Source organism: Parasteatoda tepidariorum, chromosome 3 (genome assembly GCF_043381705.1).
Source record: "Parasteatoda tepidariorum isolate YZ-2023 chromosome 3, CAS_Ptep_4.0, whole genome shotgun sequence".
NCBI classification, from domain to species: Eukaryota; Metazoa; Arthropoda; class Arachnida; order Araneae; family Theridiidae; genus Parasteatoda; species Parasteatoda tepidariorum.
In genome coordinates, this window is record NC_092206.1 from 13,012,553 (window position 1) to 13,034,131 (window position 21,579).

The 21,579-nt window shown below is 27.9% G+C and overlaps 2 protein-coding genes across 8 annotated transcripts in view; both read left to right on the plus strand.

Moving 5' to 3' along the window:
- The window catches only part of LOC107443362 (transcription factor CP2), a 33,857-nt gene extending 19,301 nt beyond the window's left edge, over positions 1-14,556 (plus strand). For 2 of the 7 annotated variants that reach the window (XM_071178337.1, XM_071178338.1), the window contains exons 11-21: positions 91-132; positions 1,467-1,609; positions 3,534-3,663; positions 6,077-6,121; positions 6,234-6,336; positions 7,612-7,702; positions 9,049-9,063; positions 10,147-10,196; positions 11,190-11,332; positions 12,696-12,750; positions 14,210-14,556. In XM_071178337.1, the coding sequence (XP_071034438.1) occupies positions 91-132; positions 1,467-1,609; positions 3,534-3,663; positions 6,077-6,121; positions 6,234-6,336; positions 7,612-7,702; positions 9,049-9,063; positions 10,147-10,196; positions 11,190-11,332; positions 12,696-12,750; positions 14,210-14,262 (870 nt within the window). In that variant the 3' untranslated portion in view covers positions 14,263-14,556. The remainder of the gene's footprint in view (positions 1-90; positions 133-1,466; positions 1,610-3,533; positions 3,664-6,076; positions 6,122-6,233; positions 6,337-7,611; positions 7,703-9,048; positions 9,064-10,146; positions 10,197-11,189; positions 11,333-12,695; positions 12,751-14,209) is intronic. The other 5 variants (XM_043048418.2, XM_071178340.1, XM_016057207.3 and 2 more) reach the window with 3 other exon arrangements.
- A 5,010-nt stretch (positions 14,557-19,566) lies between these two features.
- The window catches only part of LOC107443360 (cytochrome P450 4V2-like), a 38,390-nt gene continuing 36,377 nt past the window's right edge, over positions 19,567-21,579 (plus strand). The window contains exon 1 of the mRNA XM_043048419.2: positions 19,567-19,846. Coding sequence (XP_042904353.1) covers positions 19,748-19,846 — 99 coding nt within the window. The 5' untranslated portion in view covers positions 19,567-19,747. The remainder of the gene's footprint in view (positions 19,847-21,579) is intronic.

The window sequence follows — 21,579 nt, forward strand, 5'->3', positions numbered from 1 at the left end:
TATATATATATATATAATTGTCTTCATGCATAATTGTTTTAATATTTCATGCGTGTATTATTTTCTGATAATTTGATAATTCTTTTGCAGGAAAAGTATAAGACTTCATATGATTGCACTGTATTCACTGAGGTAAAATTACCCTTCCTTTAAATTATTTTGATGCAATTAATGTTATTTTATTTAATCTGTATCTTGTTTGTTTTGCTTTGTATAAAATAATGTTTGTTTAGTGCTCATTGCTTGTTTTATATTCAGGGCTTGTTAAACATTTTCAGTAAGACATATTTCAAAGTATTAGCAATACATTTTGAACTACTATTAGGATTACTCTCATTTTCTCATGACAAAATTGGTTACTGACTTGTTGAACAAATCTATAAATGTTTATCTTTACAGATATAATTGAGTAATTTTCTTTAAAATAAATTTTTGCTTTAAATAAGAAACTTTAATATTTCTTGCTATTTTTCATTTTTTCTACTACAAAAGTAGTGTGATAGAATGTCTTTCTGAGTGATATGCTATTCTTATAATAATGTTTCTGAGAAAAAAAATTAATTGCAATAAAAATTCTGTTCTATGCAGAAAATTTTATTAAAGTCAAACTATTTGTTAGGTCCTGGGTAACCTGGCTGGTAGGGCACTGGAACCATGTACAAGAGGTCATGGGTTCGATCCCCATATAATAAATAGTGACTGATGCACGTTAAATCTTCTGAGTCTCAAAGTTTTCCATGTTCCCGTAACAAATCAAATGTCTGGGGGTACTGATCCAGGAGTTTCCCTGTCTTCTGGATTGGTTCAAAACTACAAGGCTATGGAGTTGAACATTAGTAGTCGTAAACTAAAAAGTGGGTCGGCTGTTCAGCAACAGATATAAAATAAAAAAATAAAACTATAGTGATAAAATGTAGCAAATTGGTACTAAAAAGTACCATAAAGTAAAGCTATTAAATTATGGTGAAAATCAGTTTCTCATGGAAAAAACAATTTTATTCTATTAAACTAGATTAATAAGAATTTATCTCAGTCTAAATGCATGACCTGTAATGATGAATTTCTTTTCATAGCTTTATGATGAATGATAAATCCTTTTAAAATTTTATTGGTAATTTAAATGCTTGCATAAAATGCATAATGCGAAAAATTAACATTAAAAGAATTTTGAACATTATTATTTTTTATTTGTTGATCTTTTATTTTAAAATATTAATGTGTTACTATCTAATTATGTAATTAATTTTAAAATTCTGATAGAATCTTTTTTCTATAATGTAAACTATCTAATAATGTAAATTAATTGCATAATTAGATATAATTGCATAATATCTAATTATGTAATTAATTGTTCAAATGTTTCTCAACTCTTTTTGCTATTTTTAGTTTTATGTTTATATTTGTTATTGATTTTCGTTATTAAGGAAGTATCAAAAGCACTTAAATATTTTATATTTTGCATGCAGTGTGTAGCTGATAGTTTATACATCACAGTACCTTCCACTAATGCAGCTCCTACTCTACCATCTACATCAGTACCGAAGACTGTTGCCAATTATTCTCCTAAACTAACGAATCCAGAAAGCAAAGTTATTCACACTTCTCAAGCGTGAGTAAAATGTTATTTGCATGTGGTTTTTATTCAGAATAAAGTAAAAAAATTTCAATTTAAAAAATATTTATGCATCTAAAACTTTTTCATGTATCTCTTTCCTAAATTCTTTTGAAGTAGTTGACCTGGAAGAAGCCTGTTTATTATATGGTACTAGAAATAATTTTAAGATGTCTACGCTCTTGGAATCTTAACACAATCCTATTCACTCATGACCAACAATATGACCATTTTGGGTTTGAATTAGAAATTATTCTATTTTTATACCAGATTAAAGTCTAAATTAGTAGCAATTGTTACTCTAAATTTGGTGAATAAGTTAATAAAAGAAATAGAAATCATGGAAAATTAAAAAAAGAAAAGAAAAATGAAAACAATTCTATATCTAGTTTAGAAATATTTTGACATGAAAGCATGACTTTCATGTAACCCAATCCTATTCTGATGACCAACAATATTTTTTGAGTTGCAATTAGAAATTATTTTATTTTTATAACAGATTAAAGTCTAAATTAGTAGCAATTGTTATTCTAAATTTGATAAATAAGTGAATAAAAAAAAATAGAAATAGTGGAAAATTTGAAACAGAAAAGAAAAATGAAAACAATTCTATATCTAGTTTTGAAATATTTTAACATGAATGCATGACTTTTATGCGCAAATACAAACTTTGTCGGTCATGCCTCTTGAGTATAGAATTATCTAGACATAGAGTAATAATAATAATAAAAAAAAAAAGAATTGAAGTGTCAAAGGCTTTTATGACTTTGTGTTTGGATTTGAGTATTCATTTGATGTTGTTTATATCATTTTAGACATGCCTAGACATAATCTGCTTTTAAAGAAATACCAATTTTTATTTATGGTTTGAAATGACTTATGCATTTACACAACAGGGTTTTTATTGTGAACTTTCAAGGGACTATATCTTTTTTCTGCTGTAACCAAAATCAACTTTGTGTTAGGCTATGCTAATTTGAATTAGTATAAATAATCTTGCATTTTAGAAAAAATAATCCTTTGTTTAAAGAAAATGGTTGATAAATTGAAATGGTATAATTGATAAATAAGGAGATATGTAAAAAAAGAAAGAAATTCGATTGAAATTTGTTGTTATCTAATGAACACAGCACATTAAAAAGGACACATTATCAACTGAACATTAAACACTATTAGAAATTGGTGAAGAGCATAACTTAAATACACATTAACCGGGATCTGAACTATTCTTGACTATGCATGGGGCTTCAAAATAAGTAGACGAAATAAATATTCAAATCAGTGACACAAAATTTTTTTTCACTTGGGTAAATGAGGTTATAAACATTATTTGGTGCCACTAGTGGGGTCGTAAGTTAAATGTTTGTATGTTACGTGACAATGCATCATTGATGCAAAGCATATTTCCAGGTATCTGGCAAAAACTCTAAGCATCTTTTGTTGTAGTATTGGTCTTAAATGTGCAGCATGTGTCAAAATGCAGCTTAAATAAATAGGTGCAGAATGATTTTTGCATATTGTCCTTGTAATATGTATAGTTTGCAACCCATTAACTAGCAGCTGCGGATAAAGTTTGCAACCCCTTGTTTCTATGTAACTCTTCATTCTTTTTGTATGGCTGTCCTTACCTTTTCATTATACCTATATTATATTGAAGAGGCTATATGTATACATGATATGGAGAGTAAAATTGTGTTTAATAATATCTTTAGAAATTGAATTTTAAATTAACTTTAAAAAATGCAATGGACTAAGAAGAGTAGATATTACAAGCCTTTAGGCATATTGAATCAGGATTAATATTTTCTACATGTCTTGTATTTAAACTGCAAACAAAAGCAATTTGAATTTCTTGCATTTAATCATATTTGAATTGCAATTGAAATGAAGAAGTTTTACTAAATGATTCTTTTTTTTCCAGGAGGAAAAGTTTAAAATTTGAAAGACACAAGAGTGAGTCATTAGACCAATCAGATGTTTCCAGCCATTCACAAGAAAAATCTCCCTCCACAGACAGTTTTGAAGTATGTCCTGACATTTCTGTAAAAGAGGTATTATTATAAATTGATTGGAGCATGTAGCATGTTGTTTCACCAGGTCCCTTTTTTTGTGGAAGTTTTTAACTTATTTTGAAAGGAAAAAAAAATTTTTTTTTTAAAAAGGTATGCTTTTTTATCTTAACATCTTTGCATAAAGCACAATTGGTTTTGAGATGTTTTCTTTTGATGTAGCAATAAGTTAGGAAATTTTTTATTGAAACTTTTAAAAATGTAGACTGTAATATTTTAATATTTTTTTAAAGATGAAATTGAGGATTTTATACGAATTATAATTTATATATTGAACTAATTTAATTTTTTTAAAGTTTGAAAACAGTATTTTCTTTAAATTTTTGGGAATTATTTTAAAAAAAAGTTTATTTGTGTACATAATTTGTGACCTGTTTCGATGTTATGTGGGCATGCTATAACAATGTATAATATAACCAGGTAAAATGCAGAAATAATTATAATTTTGTTTAAATTTCGGCATTCTAAAAATACTGGGTGTTTTTCAAAAATATTAAACTTTTTAATACTTTTTGAACTTCCAAATTAAAAGAAACGTAACTAAACCATTCAAAATTATTTCCTCAAAATGTTTTTAATTATTAATTAATATTTCCAATTAATATTTCCAATAAACATGTCAAAAATATCCTTTTTTGTTTCACAAATACGCTCATATTTCTATTTCACTACTCAATCTGATATGTAAATGAACAACCAACACCTAAATGTTATTTTAATATTTCAGTGTGTAATTATATTTATTTTAGCATGTTGAAGAATTTTTTCCCCCTTTGTTTATCTGTAGTACAAAAATGTCCTACTTCAGTATTATTTTCATTAAAAAATATTTGAAGATGATGAGAAGGAGTAAAAGTGACTCATGGCTACATATAAATACATTAAATGTATAAAAGGTTATCTTTGTTCTGTTGGTTAAATAACAAATAAAGAATAAAATACTTTTCTTTTTAAATCAATGTATTATATTTTATTTTAGCTTTAAGTTTAAAGACCTACAATAAATTTGTTTGCACCAAAAAATAAATAAATAAGTAATTCTAAAAGAAAAAATAAAAGTGTAAAATTCAGAAAAGCTTCTCGTTCTTAGTTATATTTTTATCAAGATAAAACTAAAGTTTTTTTAGTTTTTTTTTGTCTTAACTTGTTCAACAGTTTCATTGATTAATTAATTTTGAAAACTATGGGAACACTGATTTAATGTTGCTACTTCATTTTAGTTAAGTATTTTTAGAGGCGCCATAACACAATAATTCAAACTTTATTTTTCAGTAATTTCTTTTTATTAACAATGTAGGGGAGTGTCGGGTACCCCCGCCCACTGTCAATTTCATAAGTATAGAATATTTTTTCAAGTCAGTGGGCCATCGGACATTAATTGTTATATTAAAGAAAGATTATTTTCAAAGTTTCAAGTATTGATGCAGCTGGTAGCATGGTAAACAATAGTTTTGAAAATATGTTGAATATATATTCGATTATGTGAATATATTGTGATAAAAATGATAAATGAGGTTTATTGTCAATACATTGGTCATTTTCATTTGCACCTGAAAAAACAGTAAAAAAACATAATTTTTGTAGCTGGGCGAGGCTACCCGACAAATTTTGAAAAGAGCTGAAAAACATGTTAGTTTAAATTTCTATTTTTTAAATTAAACTATTCTTTTTTTGGTTTATTCTTTTTGCATTATTTAATTAGATGATAAAACAATAGAAACCTACAAAAATATTGATTATTACTCAATATTATACCGAAATATAAGCAATACTCCTTAAGTGGGCGGGGCTACTCGTCTCTCCCCTAACAAATAGACAAATGTGACAAAATAGAACGTTAAAATACTTCTATAAAATATTGTTTTATCAATATAGAAATACTAAAATAATTTATTTTATATTAAAAAAAATTCTTTATCAAATTAAAAATTGCATATGTTTTCTTTTTAATAGATTATATTTTTAGATGAATCTTTTATTAAATTTTTTGAAGCATTGTAGCCTATGAGATCTATATAGCCTATGTAGCCTTCTATCTACTGTCATTGTTTGTATAGATCTGATCTAGATGTGCAGGGTGAATACCCTGATTTTAAATGCTGTGATGATTAAGTTTCAAATTTATACATGATTGTTTTATATCACAGTACGTGTAATCTCTCTTTTTCTTTAATTTAAAATTAACTCATAATTGTCTTTTGAGGTTAATAACGTTTATATTATCATTTTTCTCAGGAAACTCATCTTTTAAATTATCACATATACTTTTTTTTTAAATAAGAGAAAGTTAGAGTAATAAAATTAAAAGTGTAAAGATATTTTGTTTTAGAAACTTCTATAAAAATTCAATGTGTTAATGATGTTACATCACAGTTAACATTCCTTTTAATTTTAGGAAAATGACTTACTAACTCAAGCTGTTCAATTTTTGGGGAAACAGGTAATTTTTTATATTTTATTTTTAATATTTGAGATATGAAATGTTCATTTGCTTAACATTATAAATGCTTCTTGAAAATAAGATAATAAAGTAAGAGTTTTTTCCCATTTAGGATCTGGAAGGGATGTGCATTGATTCAAATATTGCAGATGTTTCAAATTGGCTCCATAAAAACAATTTTTCTGAATTTGCAGAACCATTTTCCAACTATAACGGTATACAATATTTGAAATTTTGATTAAAATACTAATAAATAAACATTGGTAGCTTTCTGTTAAATTAAGCTTGTTGGAGTTTCTGCCAAGAAAATGTATAATATGTCTGACCCTCCAATATAGCAAAGAGTATTATGAAATAACCATTGTTAACTTAGTTAATGAAATTTATGATAAGGAATAAACACTTATGCCATTACAATACAGAATAAAACCTGATTTTTGCCTTTGATTTTTCTAACTGGTTTTCTAGCAAACATTGCCTATCAATGAACTCTATTCCAAATGAGACTTGAATCCGATCAATTGTGATATTTGGTTTAATGTTTAAAAAATTTTTTGTTGTTGCCTGTTGTATGTAAATTTGACTAGACTCTTTTTCAGACTGGTGATATCAGGAAATTGCTTTAGTTTGCATGTTTTCTGCACCATGTAAATGTAGGGAATCATTTACTTTTGTTGTTATGTTACTAGTAAGCAAATTTTTTATGAAATCAACAACAAAAATAACTTTTCAGATCGAAAAAAAAAAGGAAAAGACTTATCTAAGGTTTTCAACTCTTTTAGCTATAAGAGATGATTCCGTCTCTGTTTGAGTTTTGGCTCTGAAAAGGTTTTTAGGCCCATGATAAAATTTTTATTTCTTTTCTGCCAACTTTCAAATGTAACAGTTATATAAACATTTATATGTATATATAAATAGTTACTAGATATAGAAATAGCTAAAACAAATTATAAGTAAATATATAAATAGCTACTAGAGATAAAACAGGCTCTGTCTGAGCTTAGGCTCTAAAAGGTTTATTGGGTCCGTGATAAATTTTTTATTTTTTTCCTGCCAACTTTCAAATTAAACAGATATATAAAAATCTAGTTAAATTAGTTATTGCATATAAAAAATTTAAAATTATTTAACATAAGCTGTTTAGAAGAAGAAAATATTAGAATTAAAAAATGGGTAATTTATATTATAATTATGTATCTTAAATCCTTCACTTTTCTTTCTTATATCTATTTTAAATTCTTACCTTTACTTGTCGTTTCAATAAAATATACTAACCAAATTTAAATTCTCACCTTTAAAAGTGAGCTTTATCTCAAATTTCTCTAATTGATACATGAGCAGGCAATATTAGATTTTTTCAAAATATTCTAATATTTATATTCATATCTTTAATAATTGTTGCAATTTCAGTTTTATGATATTTTCAGAACTGTTTATAATTAATTTGATTTTATGTGCTTTCATGTGTTAAAGAAGAATCTTATATTTAGGTCTTGATATGTTAAGGCTTTGTCAAGATGACTGTATTAAAATATGTGGTCTTACAGATGGTGTAAGATTGTTTAATTCACTTCATTGTCGGTGAGTTACTTTTCGTCTCTTTTTCGTACCTTTTTTACAGTGATTAGTTTACTAATTTATAAATTTGTTGAATAATAAGGCTTGACGTTGTGATTTTTTTTCAAATATTGCACTGTATGAAGTTGTTCACTTATATTGCTAAGAGTGTGTCTCTATAATGTTTGACTCATTCTGGAAAAACAATTAGTTAGTAGAATTTTAAAGGTTATGCTAACCATTTTGTTTTAACTTTTATTAATTTTAGTGGAAAAAATATTTTCTTAAAAGGCTTCTGACTTGTGCTAGTTTTGTGAGTTCAGAATATTTTGCTTAAATTTCTAAAAGTTGCGAATATAAATTTTTATTAACTTATATTATAATTTAAACTTAAGATACTATAATTTAAACTATACTTTAAGTTATTCTGATTTGCCATAAGTAAAGAAAACAGAAATAAGCATATTTTTATTAGTAGTCAATGAATTGTTGATTAGTTCATTATGACAGTTAATCACATGTTAAAGTCATGTGATTAATGATCATATTATTTAAGCAATAAAATATTTTCAAGTAAGTTAAACTTTTTAAAATAAGTTGCTGTTAAATTATGTTATTAAAAGGTGTTTTTTTTTGTCACATATTAAAAATACTGTAAATTTGCTAAAAGAAAATTATGTGAATTTACTTTTTCTTTTGTCGAAAATAGTGTTTAGCAATTATATGTTTTATTACTTTAACTTTAGGAAAAATATTTCTTAAAACTTAAAATGTATGAAAATATTTTAAAGAAAAGTAATAAAAGAAATATTTGTACAAAGTTATGTACTTGATTTATTAATGTTTTTCAGTTGGAAAAGAAATTACAATCTTTACATGTAGCTGTGTAAAGAATTTAAATAGTTATTGTTTAATGAATTTATGCTCCATATATAAATAAGTAAATAATTTTAAGGATTTAAGATTTTATTTATTAATTACGATCAAATTTGAAACTAAGGTATAAAAATAAAAAAGTTTCTTTATTTTATTAAATTTATAATATGAATGTTTGCAGAATATGTTTAAAAGAATAACATAAATTTTTAGGATAAAAGGCATTTAATAGAAATTTATTTCAATTAAAACTTTAATTTTAAACTAAGAATATTTTTTTTCAAATTTTATTAAAAATTGCTCACTTTTTGTTTGAAAAAAATTAACTGTTATTGCTTTCTATATTATTTTATACACCATAACAAATTAAAACCATAAACATAACAATTAAATTATAAATGGCCAGTTTTCTTTTAAATAAATAGACAGAAAAAGAACATTCAAAACTGAGGTAAAAGTTAAAAGCCTAGTGAATCATTTTATTTTTGTTTTAGATTATCCAAAAAATGGTGAGTAATTTTTGTGTTTAAGAAAATTAAGGAAACTTACAAAATTGTATTTATTTATTTTAAAATCACACACCAATGACGAAATCTGTGCAAAATACTTTAGTTTTACTTTGAATTTCTTAATTTGATTAATAAACTGTTATCAAAACTTTTTTACAATAAAAGAATTTACGGAGGTTGTTAAGCTGTAAATTATAAAAAATTTTGAATTCTATGTCTGAAAAGGTTTTAGCATTTGGTACAAGATTTTATTGATAGTTTTTTTCCTACTAACAAGAATTGTTAAATTTTTCTTTTATCTTGTTTAAGCATGTATTTTCAAATGACTCTGACATTTTACAATTAGATGGGAATCAGTTTTGTAAGCTCGTATGAAATTTAAATATTAACCACAAATTAATAGTTAATAGTTCCAATAGTAAATTGCTGACATTAGCTGCAGATAATCTCAACTCGAGATACATTGAGCAGTTAACAGTAGTTCTCTGTATTTCTCTGTGCTTGGACATTGTCACTTCAGAGAAAAATTTTCCACCATTTAAGTATAAAATCTTTTCCATTAAAAAATTGTAGTGAATGAAATTTTCTAGAATTTATATTGATTGAAATATATGTTGAGAACAAAATATCCGAAACATTTATTGAAGAGAAAATCCGTACAGCAATAAAACTAATTCTGGCATAAAAATTGAAAATAAAGTTAGTAATTAGTAATTAAAGTTAATAATTAGGCTTTTACAAAGTTCTTTAGTTTAGATTGGGAAAAATCTTTTCTTTCAGTTTAGAGTTGGTCTGTTATGTCTTATATACTTTTGCCATTTCTTTCAGGATATTTCTTTAATTAGTTATTTATGCTTTGAAATAATAATAATATTAAATTGATCGATAAATTGATTTTCAAATTTGGTTTAAAAGTATTTTATTACTCAAGTGAGGTCAATCATGTGTTCACTGTTTCTTATTTTTAATTCTTTAGCTTATGGCATTTAAGGGAAATTTTTTTTTACAAAATATTGTTCAAATGCGATGTTATTAGTTTTTATGGTTGTTATTTTCATGCTATTTTTTATAATCAATTTGTAGGCCTGTGTTAGCTAAAAAAGCTATATTTGCCAGACTACCCAACGAAGATGGTAAGTGCTTTTTTCATGATTGTCAAAACTTTCCTTGTATTTTCTCGTCTAATCCTTGCTCTAATCTTCCTTTTTGTCGTCTAATAGTTTAGGATATTAAGATATAAAGCTATGTTTTCAAAAAACAAAAATGCTATAATCATTTTTAGTAACGGAGTAGCATCAAATGTTTTGAAACAAGACTTTGTACAAGAACAAATGTTTTGCTTCTATTGTCAAAAATAAACTGCTCCCTCTAGTTAAGTTATTACTATTTTTTACAAATAAAAAATAATTTTATTTTGAGAAATGAAGGTGTAAAGAAATAACCTTTTTATAAATAATTATCAAATTTTTTAATGCTTATATAATGAGACAAAAACTATTAACAACATTAAAAATTTCATCACCTTTTTGTTGTAAATTGTTCTGTTTACTTTCTACTTTGATAGGGATGCAAATTGTGCCAAAAAATCTGAAAGTAATGACTATTTTAAGATAAAATAATGGGAAAAACAATTTCTGAAAAATTACAAATGGTAGGGCTTAACACGAGCTATGCAGGTTGAATCATTTTAAATATGTTCTGGCAGTTAAGCATATGTTATTTAACTTGAAAATAAATAAAATGAGCTGTTTAATTATGGCTTTTTACATTTTTGGGCGATTGTGCTTCAATGTTTATAAATCAAAATGTTTCATTTTGATTAATTATAAACATTGAAGTTTAATTCCTTTTCTCCTGAAGTTTAATTCCCTATGAATGTAGTATGAAGACTTATAGAGTTTTGTATCTTGTTTTAATTCTTTGAAAGTCAGGAACTTTTTAATAATTTGAAATAGAGTCACCCCTTTTTTTCACATAGAATTTACTCCATCTATTGTTTACAAAAAATTTCTTAAATTTGAAACAATTATTACATCAGAGCAATTTTAATAACTTCTTAGCCAATTTTCATAGCCTTTTTCTGTGAAATAATACTGTATTATGAGAGAGCATTGTTTTATTTTCAGTTTTCCGAGCCGTCTATTTACATGATCTGAGTGCTACTTACTTAATTACAAAGTTAGCTGTTTTGTTTCACATTCCTGTAGAAAGTATTCAGGAACTGAGGTTGAAATCTGGTTCAGCTGCCATCTATTCAGTTACTGATGAGGTTTGTCATTTTAAGTATTATTTATATTTTATTTTCCAAATCAATGTTTTTTTTCTCCTTTCACTCTGGAATATTTAAAAACGCTAACATTAAATAACGTTGATTTTTAAATATTTTTAATTTATTCTGTGTAATTTTATTTAAGCTTCAATTTCTTTGCTTTTTTATAGTTAGCTATTTGTATTTTTTATAAAAAAATGTTTATTTTGTTTAAAGATACTTTGCATGCATGTTTATATTTGAAATTGTATTTTGAATAAAATTTTTTTTTTTTTAAAACTAAAAATAAAATTTATACAATATCTCTGTCAACTCTCATTTTAGTCATTTCTAAGAACTTCTCCATATGGTTATTAAAATCAAAAGCCCATAAACAGGAAATAGCAAGGTAAAAAAGAAAGATATACAGCATTTGTGACTATTATTGATATTCTTTGAGGGTTAAAACCTCAGTGCTTTATTTATTTATTTTTGTAAAAATAGATTTTCTTCTATTTTTCTTAATAATAGAATTGATTATTATTAAAAAAGTGGCTCTGGGAATTAGGAAACTTGTAATTCCCAAAGTTGTGTCCCCTTTTTGGATTTGTATTTTTTTACAAACATATTCCAGTCCCTTAGGTTTTTTTAAAGTAATAATAAAGTCTCCAGTTACGATTTTTATATCAGTTTATGGTCACTGGAAAGATGAAAAGAAAGACTTATTGCCCTGAAACTTTGATTATCAGAAATTGGTTTGGTTTCATTTATTGTAAATCACTACAATAAAAACTACTATCTTAGACACCTAATCACATCAGTGATATACCTGTAAATGCGCCAATAAAAACTGCTTTGTAATCTTATATCTGAATTTTTAATTTTTTTCTTATTTAATTAATACTTTTATTAAAATGAACCATAACATTAACATGATATTGTGTTAGAAACTTCAGTAACAAAATTTTCATTTAGTACTGAAAGAAAACACAAATAATTAAATTCGAAAGGCTCGATCGCCAACATTTTTTTGCATTTTTTTGAGACTAAATTTCTTGAACATAAAGAACTTAATGCTTTCCGATACATTGATGATTTGATTTTGTTTAATTGTGATGATTGTAATTTTATTTATAGTATTTATCCTGGTGATTTGGTCCTGAAAAAAACTAATGAAAATTGTTTTAATATTGAATATTTAGATTTTAAAATTGATATTGTTAACAGTTTTATTAAAATTGGTGTGTTTGACAAAAGAAAGGCTTTTAATTTTAATGTTATTTTTTTCTGCAACTTTAAAACTAATTTGTGTAGTAAAATATTCAAAAATCTTGTTTTTTCGCAATTAGTTAGGATCAAGAAAATTNATATTTTTTAATTATAGGTGGTGGCTAATTTGCGAGACGATTCACTCTTTGTTTTAGAAATTTTGTTGCATGGTAAGTTCTTTTGTTTCTTTTTTTCCCCTGTGCAAATTAGTTATGCTGTCTTTTATAATTCAAGAAATTTTCTCTGGAATAGTAAGGTAGGACAAAACAATTGCTATTAGTTTATAGCAATTTTAGGAGTAACAGATAGACGTTTTTTTTTATGAATGTGAGCTTATATGTGCAACGTTTTCTTCAAAATAATATCTCCCAGTTTAAAGCACAGTTTTAACTGTGTTTAAAATATCAGAGATGATTGTGCTTTGAAAAAAAAATTCGGATTTCCGGTTTTTTTGCGAACTGCTATCTGGAAGTTTATTGGAAATCCAAGGTCCAGAAGTTTCAAAGAAATCCTCGATCACATTTATGTATAAAAATTCTTGTATATTTAATTTAAAAATATTAGAACTAGAATTTATGCTTGGCATCTCTTTCATTTGTAAATATTTTTTCTGGTAGAATAATAAATGCGATTAGAGATAAAAGTAAACTGATATGTAATTATTCATTAAAATTATACTGCATATAATTTATTTAGAATTTCATGTTTTGAAAATATCAATGATTTAAATTTAAGACATTAATTTTTTAAAATGTTTCATTAATTATTTTACTCAAGAAATGTTCAGGATTTTTGATTTGGGCTCACTATCACCCCTGAAATATGCATTTAAATTTATGTTAAATATTATGTATCCTGTTTTTGAAAAATAGTTGAAGGCAGTGACTGATATTTTGACATGTATGATATGATTTTATATTGAGCCGTATAATGTTTTCTATAGAAAAGTATTGAAGTAGCATTGAAGTTAATTACTGATCTAAAGTGTTGGTGCAATTTGTCAGTAGATTTAATATTTTTAATTCATTCTGTATCTGAATTATAAACTGGGATATTTTCTAGAATATAATTTTATATTTAGTGCATGATTGTATTTTTTTTATATAGTTTAAGGTATGAATTGTTTAGAGCAACATATATAACAACAAAATCATGTACCTACAATAAAGATTTTGAAGTCATAGTATTTAACCTCTAAGAATGACCATTTAACTGTGAAACGGAGAGTGGTTGCTCCTGAGAAGTTAAAGATCTAAGGTTCTGTACGTGGTTTGAAGACCAACCAGTTCCTAATTTATGATTACCAGCTTGTTTGGGAAGTAAAGTCAGACAGTGCGTAATGCTGACCACTTCATGAACGTGAAATTGTAGAGCTTTAACTTACTAGTTGTTGCAAGAAAGCTTTATTAAAGTAATGAAAAAGTTCACTTTCCAAAGAATATAGTAAAAGCTTTGATAATGTATGGTTGTTCAAAATTGATTTTAGAATTAAAACAAATCAGTATTATTGTTATTAAAAAAATTCTTTTTAATTTGTTATATTGATATCATGATCTGTGTCCTCTTTTTATCACTTCATATTTCTACTATTTTTAATAAAATTAATTAACCTGAACTTTTTTTTTTCAGATCATTCTTTGGACAAATATATTCTTCTACTAAAGCCACACAAAGATTTATAACGTATATTGACTCGGAGATTAAGACTCTCATTTTCCATTATGTAAATCTGAAATGCCATAGTTTTCTATACTCATTCATAGAACTAAAGAAACTTATATTTACTGTAAATAAAATTTTAAACCTTTTATTTTAGATATTTGCACAAAGTGTATAAGAGGACTCTTTCTTTTTTTTATATTTTGACATTTTTATTTTATCATTTTATGTTACAATTTTTAATGCTGTTTTGTTGTATATGTACACATAGAAAAGCTATGTGGTTGACCAATAAATGATTTATATTGTGGTTGTTATTTTTGATTCTTTTTATTTTGAATCACGATGTTAGTACTTATTATAGTTACGAAAATTTGGTACGGCAAGTGGTAGCTTTTCAAACTTTTGAAATATGTAATGATTAAAGAAAAAACTTTTGATCTTAACAATGAATGTAGTAAGGCATTTCTTTTGAAGTATTTTTCAAAATATGGTAAATATTTTAAGGTTCTTATCTAAAATGAAGAAAATTTTTTTCAGCAAATAGAGAAAGAAAGAAAAAAATCTTTTAAAATAAGATTTTATAAAATTAACATTAAAAACTTGAATTATATTGTTTTTGGAGAAAGATTACCGAAAACTGCGTAGTACAGTGCACAAAAAAACAAAAAAAAAGTACCACCCTGGATAGCTTTTGATCTAATGATCGGATCTTCATGTTCTAGGACTCAATTTTAATGGCTCGAGGGGGTGACTTCAAATATGCTAATTAATAAGTGCAGACGATATTTTAAGTTACGAAATATGACTCAAAAACTTACTTTCTTTGATTAAACGTACCTTTATTTTGATGGATTCGTTGAGCCATCAAATTATAGGGGATAGCCGCAATCTGTGGAATATGGTTCCAATAGTTAGGTCAGGAGAGTGGTCCAAAGTTTGATGTTTGTTTTAAATTTTGCGTATTTCGAGAACTTTTTAAGCAAACTGAAAAATTTTTGCCTGCAGTTATAAAATTCGTTTATCCAAAGATAATTCCTTGCAAAAATTAACTTGTAGTAAATATTTATTATTTTATTTAATAATGGACTAAAAATTTTTGAGTTGTATGGTGTTCAATTTTTTGCATCATTTTAAAGAATGTAATTTTATGTATAGCAAAATACAAAATTTGAACTTTAATTGCTTGAATAGTTCCTGAAAAAACGAATATAAAGTTTCTGACTTTTTTTTTAAACCAATTTCTCAGGAACTATTCAACCAATATCGCTTAAATTTTGTATTTTGCCATATAAAATTAGATTCCTTCAAATCATGCAAAAGTTGTATACCTTACAATTCAAAATTTTTTGACCATTCTTAAATAAATATTTACTAAAAGTTATTTTTTGCGTGAAACAATCTTTGGATAAACGAATTTTATAATTGTGTGTAAGAATTTTTCAATTCGTTAAAAAATTTCTCGAAATATAGCGAAATACGCAAAAATTAATATTACGGGGTCTGAACTTTGGTGTGCTCTCCTGACCAAACTAACGGAACCATATTTCCTGGATTGCGGCTACCACCTATATTTTTAGGGTCAGAAATCCGAATCCATCGAATGAAAGGTATGTTTATTCATAGAAAGTACGCTTTTGTGTTAAATTTTGTAACTTAATATATTAATTAGCATATTTTAGGTTACCCCCTCCAGCCATTAAGATTGAGTCCCAGAAAAGTGAAGATCCGATCATTAGATCTAAAGTTATTCAGAGTTCCTTTTTTTTTGCTCACTGAACATTACAGAGCAATCTAAGTCACTGCAGAGCCGTTAGTGTAAGTAGCAGAATTATTTATGTCTACTTTGTAGAATGATTTGAGAATTTACAATTTTATACGCTGTTCAGAAGTTTTTTCATCATTTTATAAATCATTTAATATTTTACTAATTTAATTTTTTTTAATTGGAGAATAGTTATAACCTACTAGCAACAATTAACAGTATTAAAACTGAACAACCTATACAATTTTCGATCAAATCTAGTTTTTAGGTACTGAATTGCAATTTTTATGGTTCGAATGCTTAAAATATATTACTTAATTAGTAATAACCAGTAAAAAAACTATTCAATTTAAGCAATAAACAATAAAAGCTTAACTTCTCTTCATGCAAAAATCAATAGTTTCATATGTATGAATTTAAAAATATAACTAGCTTTAAATGTTCTCACTTAAGTTGATTTTTAAACGGAAATTATTTTTAATGATTTCTCTTTTCCATGTATATAAAAGCAAAAGTCTGTTTGGATGTATGTTCGCTAATAACTCAGGAACAAAAGCAGTGATTTTGATCGTGTTTTTTTTAGAAGTTTTTAAATTTTCTAGTGGGGGGTATTGGTGGTAAACAATCGTCTCATATATGTGATTCCAACACTGTATCGAAAGTACGAAATTTCATTGATGAAAACCATTGTTGTAGAATAAAAACGCGTTGTCATGGAAACGGCAATTTTAAAAAATATTTAAGAAGAAGGGATACACCAGAAGTTTTCTAAATTTCCTCCGGTTTTAAGACACTTGTAATTGTTTACATTTAGTCTACCATCCATAGCAAATAAGTGCACAGTTTGGTTTTGACAAACAATTTTGCTAATTTGATTTATTATCCATCAACAGCGTCATTAACCCCTTAACGATCGGTTGATTTCCAAGAATACGGTCATAAAAGTGCCTATTTTTTGGCTTTTGTATTACGTATTTGATTAGTGCTGCAACTAGTTTAAAATAAACTAACTATCTACAATTACCTTAAAAATATCCTGGTACTGCCATCAGGTGTGTAAAATGAGAAATAAAATATTTTCCGGGCAAAAGAAATGAATTAGTTTTATTCTTATTGGCGCGTTACTACTAAACACTCCAGCCCGCCAATATCACGGGAGCGAGAAATAGCGGGCGAAAACTCAGCTCGTCATTTTCACGGGAGCGAGAAGGAAGGGGTTAAAATAATTGCATAGTTTTTTTTTATGAAGGTTAACATATGTTTTACTCAACATTTTAATGACAAATTCGCCATGATACCCTCTATACCAGGGATGGCGAACCAATGGCACGCGTGCCATTGGTCGCCCGCGACACAATATTTTGGGCACGCCACCGATTACAAATTTCACTATGAAGCATATTAACAAATAAATTAAAATTCACAGAAACAAACAAAAAAAGGAACAATTATTAACAAAAAAATTAACAATTAATGCAAAAAATTCGCTTATTAAGAAAGAATTTGATTTGAAAAAAATTTGTTTCAGTAACACCTGATGGTGCTCCAAGCATGGTGGGAAAAAAAATGGTTTCATAAGTTTATTTCAAACAGACGCAGGACACTTGATTCTTGAATTCCACTGCATCATTCACTAACAAGCCTCGTGTGCTAAGAGTGGTTTAACATCTCTTGATAATGTAATGATGGTCGACACAAAAATAGTCAACCTCATTTCGTCGCAGGCTTTAAATAAGCGAAAGTTTGATGTTCTGTTGGTTGAAGTCAACTCGGTTGTATAATGGTTTACTGATGTATAATAATGTTTGCTGGATGAGCCACGGGAACGCACTTCAAAGATCTATTGATTGCTTGGAAGAAATCAGACTGTTTCAGCAAAATGAGGGGGAAATTGAACAGTACCCACAGTTGTTATGTGACTTTCAAAATTGATATTTTAACAGACATATGCCAACTCTTTATTGAATTGAAAATGAAGCTTCAAGGCAGAAATGAAACAATTATCGTCATGATAGATCTCATTCACGCTTTTTACGCTAAACTGCATGTTTTCAGGAACTATCTTATAACACGAAACTGCAAGTATTTTCCAAACTTATTAACGATTTAGATATACATGAGAAGCCAGGCGAAGAAAGAGTCACTGAAGAATTTATTTCTGAGATTGATTCTTCAATTAATGAATTTTCGGAGAGATTTTCTCAGTTCAGAAAATTATCGGAAACACTCAAGTTTATCATGTACCCTGATGTGACTTCATTGGACTTGTCCCAATTCGATTGGTTGGAAATTGAAGAATTTGAAATGCAGCTGATTGATTTCTAGTCTAGTTCAAAATGGATTCACAAGTTTATTGAAACAAGAAAATAGTTGGAATTAATTGAAACAGAAAGATTGACAAGCAATATAAGTAAAAATGCCAATAACAAAATTTAGGAAACAGAATTCGTTACCAGACACATTTAACTGTTTGAAGAAAATGGCTCGTGCTATTTTACCCATATTTTTATCTACCTATGCCTGTGAGTAATTATTTTCAGAGATGAATAACATTAAAGACTCGATTAGAAATCATTTGACAGATGACTCCAGTTCATACATTCTGTTTTAACATCTTAATAGCCTAATATAAGTAAGTTATTTTTCCTCTAATCTGCAAAAACAGAAGATGTTACATTAAGATGAATTACGCGTATAACTGAGACATTGCAAAATGTATATTTTTTTTCGTAGTTAATAAAGAGTTCTGAGTTGATAGTATTTAGTATTAATATTTTCCCAATAATCACGAAGTAAAAATTATTTGACGGCACATCTATGACCTCATTAAACATTTTCTTAGTAAAAATGGCACGCTGATACATAAAGGTTCGCCACCCCTGCTCTATACTATACGAACATGTAAGAGATAAAAAATTAAATCCATTCTCACTCGTGCAATATGAGTTTACTGTCTGCATAGTGTCTTGAATTTATGATCTTAAATCTGGAAATGTGCAAAATGTGAAATTAACATTAAGAGGTCTAGGACTACTCTCCTAGCAAAACTATTACCATATTTTCCAATTCGCATCTTCCTTTCTAAGGTTAAGTAATCAAAATCTGTCGAAAAAATAGCATGTTTATTCAGAGAAAGAATGCTTTTCTTTTGTTCAATTTCTTTATTAATTAATCAGCATATTTATGGTCACCCTCGTGAACTAATAAGATTGAGTCCTAGTACGTGAAAATCCAGTTATCAGCTCAAAATTATTCAAGGTGTTCCTTATTTTTCTTTCTTTTCTTTTCTTTGAGCATTGAGCCTTACTTTATCATTAACAAGAAATATTTTCAAAATACCGCTTACTCAATTTCTATTTGATAGAGACAGGTGAATGCAACCAATTAAAAACTGTATTCACCTGTTCACACTTTCTTAATGAAAATTCTAGACAACTTTTGTTTCTCTTATAATTTAGTTTTATGTAATTACCAGACAGGCATGCAAATGTGATGTAACTTTTATTCCAATGTTAACAAATAAATAAATATAAATGCTACCTATTCGTTTCTATAGATTCATAAAGGACTCGTTTCAATTTTTGATTGAATCTTTATTGGAATAAGATATTACGAGATTATCTCTGCATCACGATTGGAAAAAAAGTATCCTTTTCACACGAATTTTGAGAACATTGTAAGGGAATTCGGGAAGATGCAGTCGCGAGTGATTGCTTTGGTTGTCACAATCCATTGCTGTTGAAATGGTGCTTGGGCACCAATTCTTCAACGACAATTGCAGTCAAGAATATGCAATCCTATGGGATATGAGGAGCTTAAGGGCCCTTTATGGCGTTGATAAGGTACAATATTTCTAAAAGCAATTTATAATTATAATATGCGTTCCTTTTCATATTGATTTTTTTTTCTATGCTGAAGTAATTGAGATTCGTACAGAGGAAGGTTGAATGGTAATATGGATGGTTTCTGAATGTAAACAATTACAAGCTTTCTAAAACCGGAAGGAATTTAGAAAGCTTCCGGTGTATCCCTCCGCCTTATGTTATGCTTACGAGGCGATGCGTGAACAGGCTTAATAGTCTCTGGAGTTTTATTAATGTGAATTATATTTAAATAGTGAGCGTAATTTTTTCATTCTTAAGAGTTTCCTGTAATTTATAAATTCTAACTGGTTGTAAGCCTAAAACAAATTTAAGAAAATTAATATCACAGCATTAACAAATTGTAAGGTTTGTCAGGCTTTATCCTTATTTGCCTAATAAAGGATAATAAGGACAAAATCCCGTATTTAGCTATGTTTGTGTAAAATAGCACCGTTGGTCATTCTTTTTGTGTCGAATCATAGCAAGTTTGCAGTCTTCCGAATTCATTTGTTGTTGTTTATTTACGTCGCACTAGAGCTGCACACTGGGCTATTGGCGACGGTCTGGGAAACATCCCTGGGGATGATTCGGAGACATGCCATCACAATTTTGATCCTCTGCAGAGAGGATGGCACCTCCGCTTCGGTAGCCCGACTACCTGCACGCTAAGTCGAGCACTTTACGGTAGAACAGTTTAATGAGGACCAATACCGCACACCCTCGGTCCCTACGCAGACTGATCCAAGTGGTCACACACTGACCGCTGCCAGTGATGCTTGACTTTGGTGATCTGCCGGTAACCGTGTCTTAACGATCAATCCACTGCGGGACAATTTGTTGTTTGTGGAAAGAGCGTGTCATATTGTAAAAACTACAAATGTAGTAATATTGGATATTTATATTGGCTTTTTCAAGCTTAGGAGTAAAACTCTGTCGGAAGTAATAACCCGGAAGTCTTACGACGAATTTTAACCCCTAGCGCCATCTACGGACCATGGGAGGCTCTCGTTTTTCTCTCCATGTAACGCAAATGCGGGTTAGTTCCATCAAAAAGTCCTCGACGAAGGCAAATTTTCTCTCAAAACATGATTCCTTGTCTTCTGGATTAGGTTTAAAATTTCAAGACTACGAAGTTAAACATTAGTAGTCGTAAACCCAAAATAGAGTCGGCTGTTTAACGACGATTATGAAATTAAATGAAATCATCCAAAATGGTAAAATTTACAATAGCATACCAAACATCGTACACAGAAACATGAAGAGCTCTTTACATAATATATTTTTTATTATAAACCACCTATGTAAAGGAATAAATTAATGTTATATATTTATGCTTAATGAGTCGAGATGGCTCAGTGATTAAAGGAACTTAGCCGTCACTGTGAAGGATTGGAGTTCGATCCGTGGTGGTGATTTCATGTCCGCCAGCTTCAAATCGATGGGTCTCGAAGAAAAAGGTATTTTGTGTGCCTAGGTAGGAAAATAAAGTAGGAAAAACTCAGAGGTACTCAAGTACTTTGAAAGTATTACATTTGCTTACAGCGAGTAGCTTACAAAATCGTAGATGTTGTTATTGTTCATTTACGTCGCACTAGAGCTGCTCAATGGGCTATTGGCGACGGTCTGGGAAACATCCCTGAGGATGATCCGAAGACATGCCATCACAATTTTGATCCTCTGCAGAGGGGATGGCACCCCCGCTTCGGTAGCCC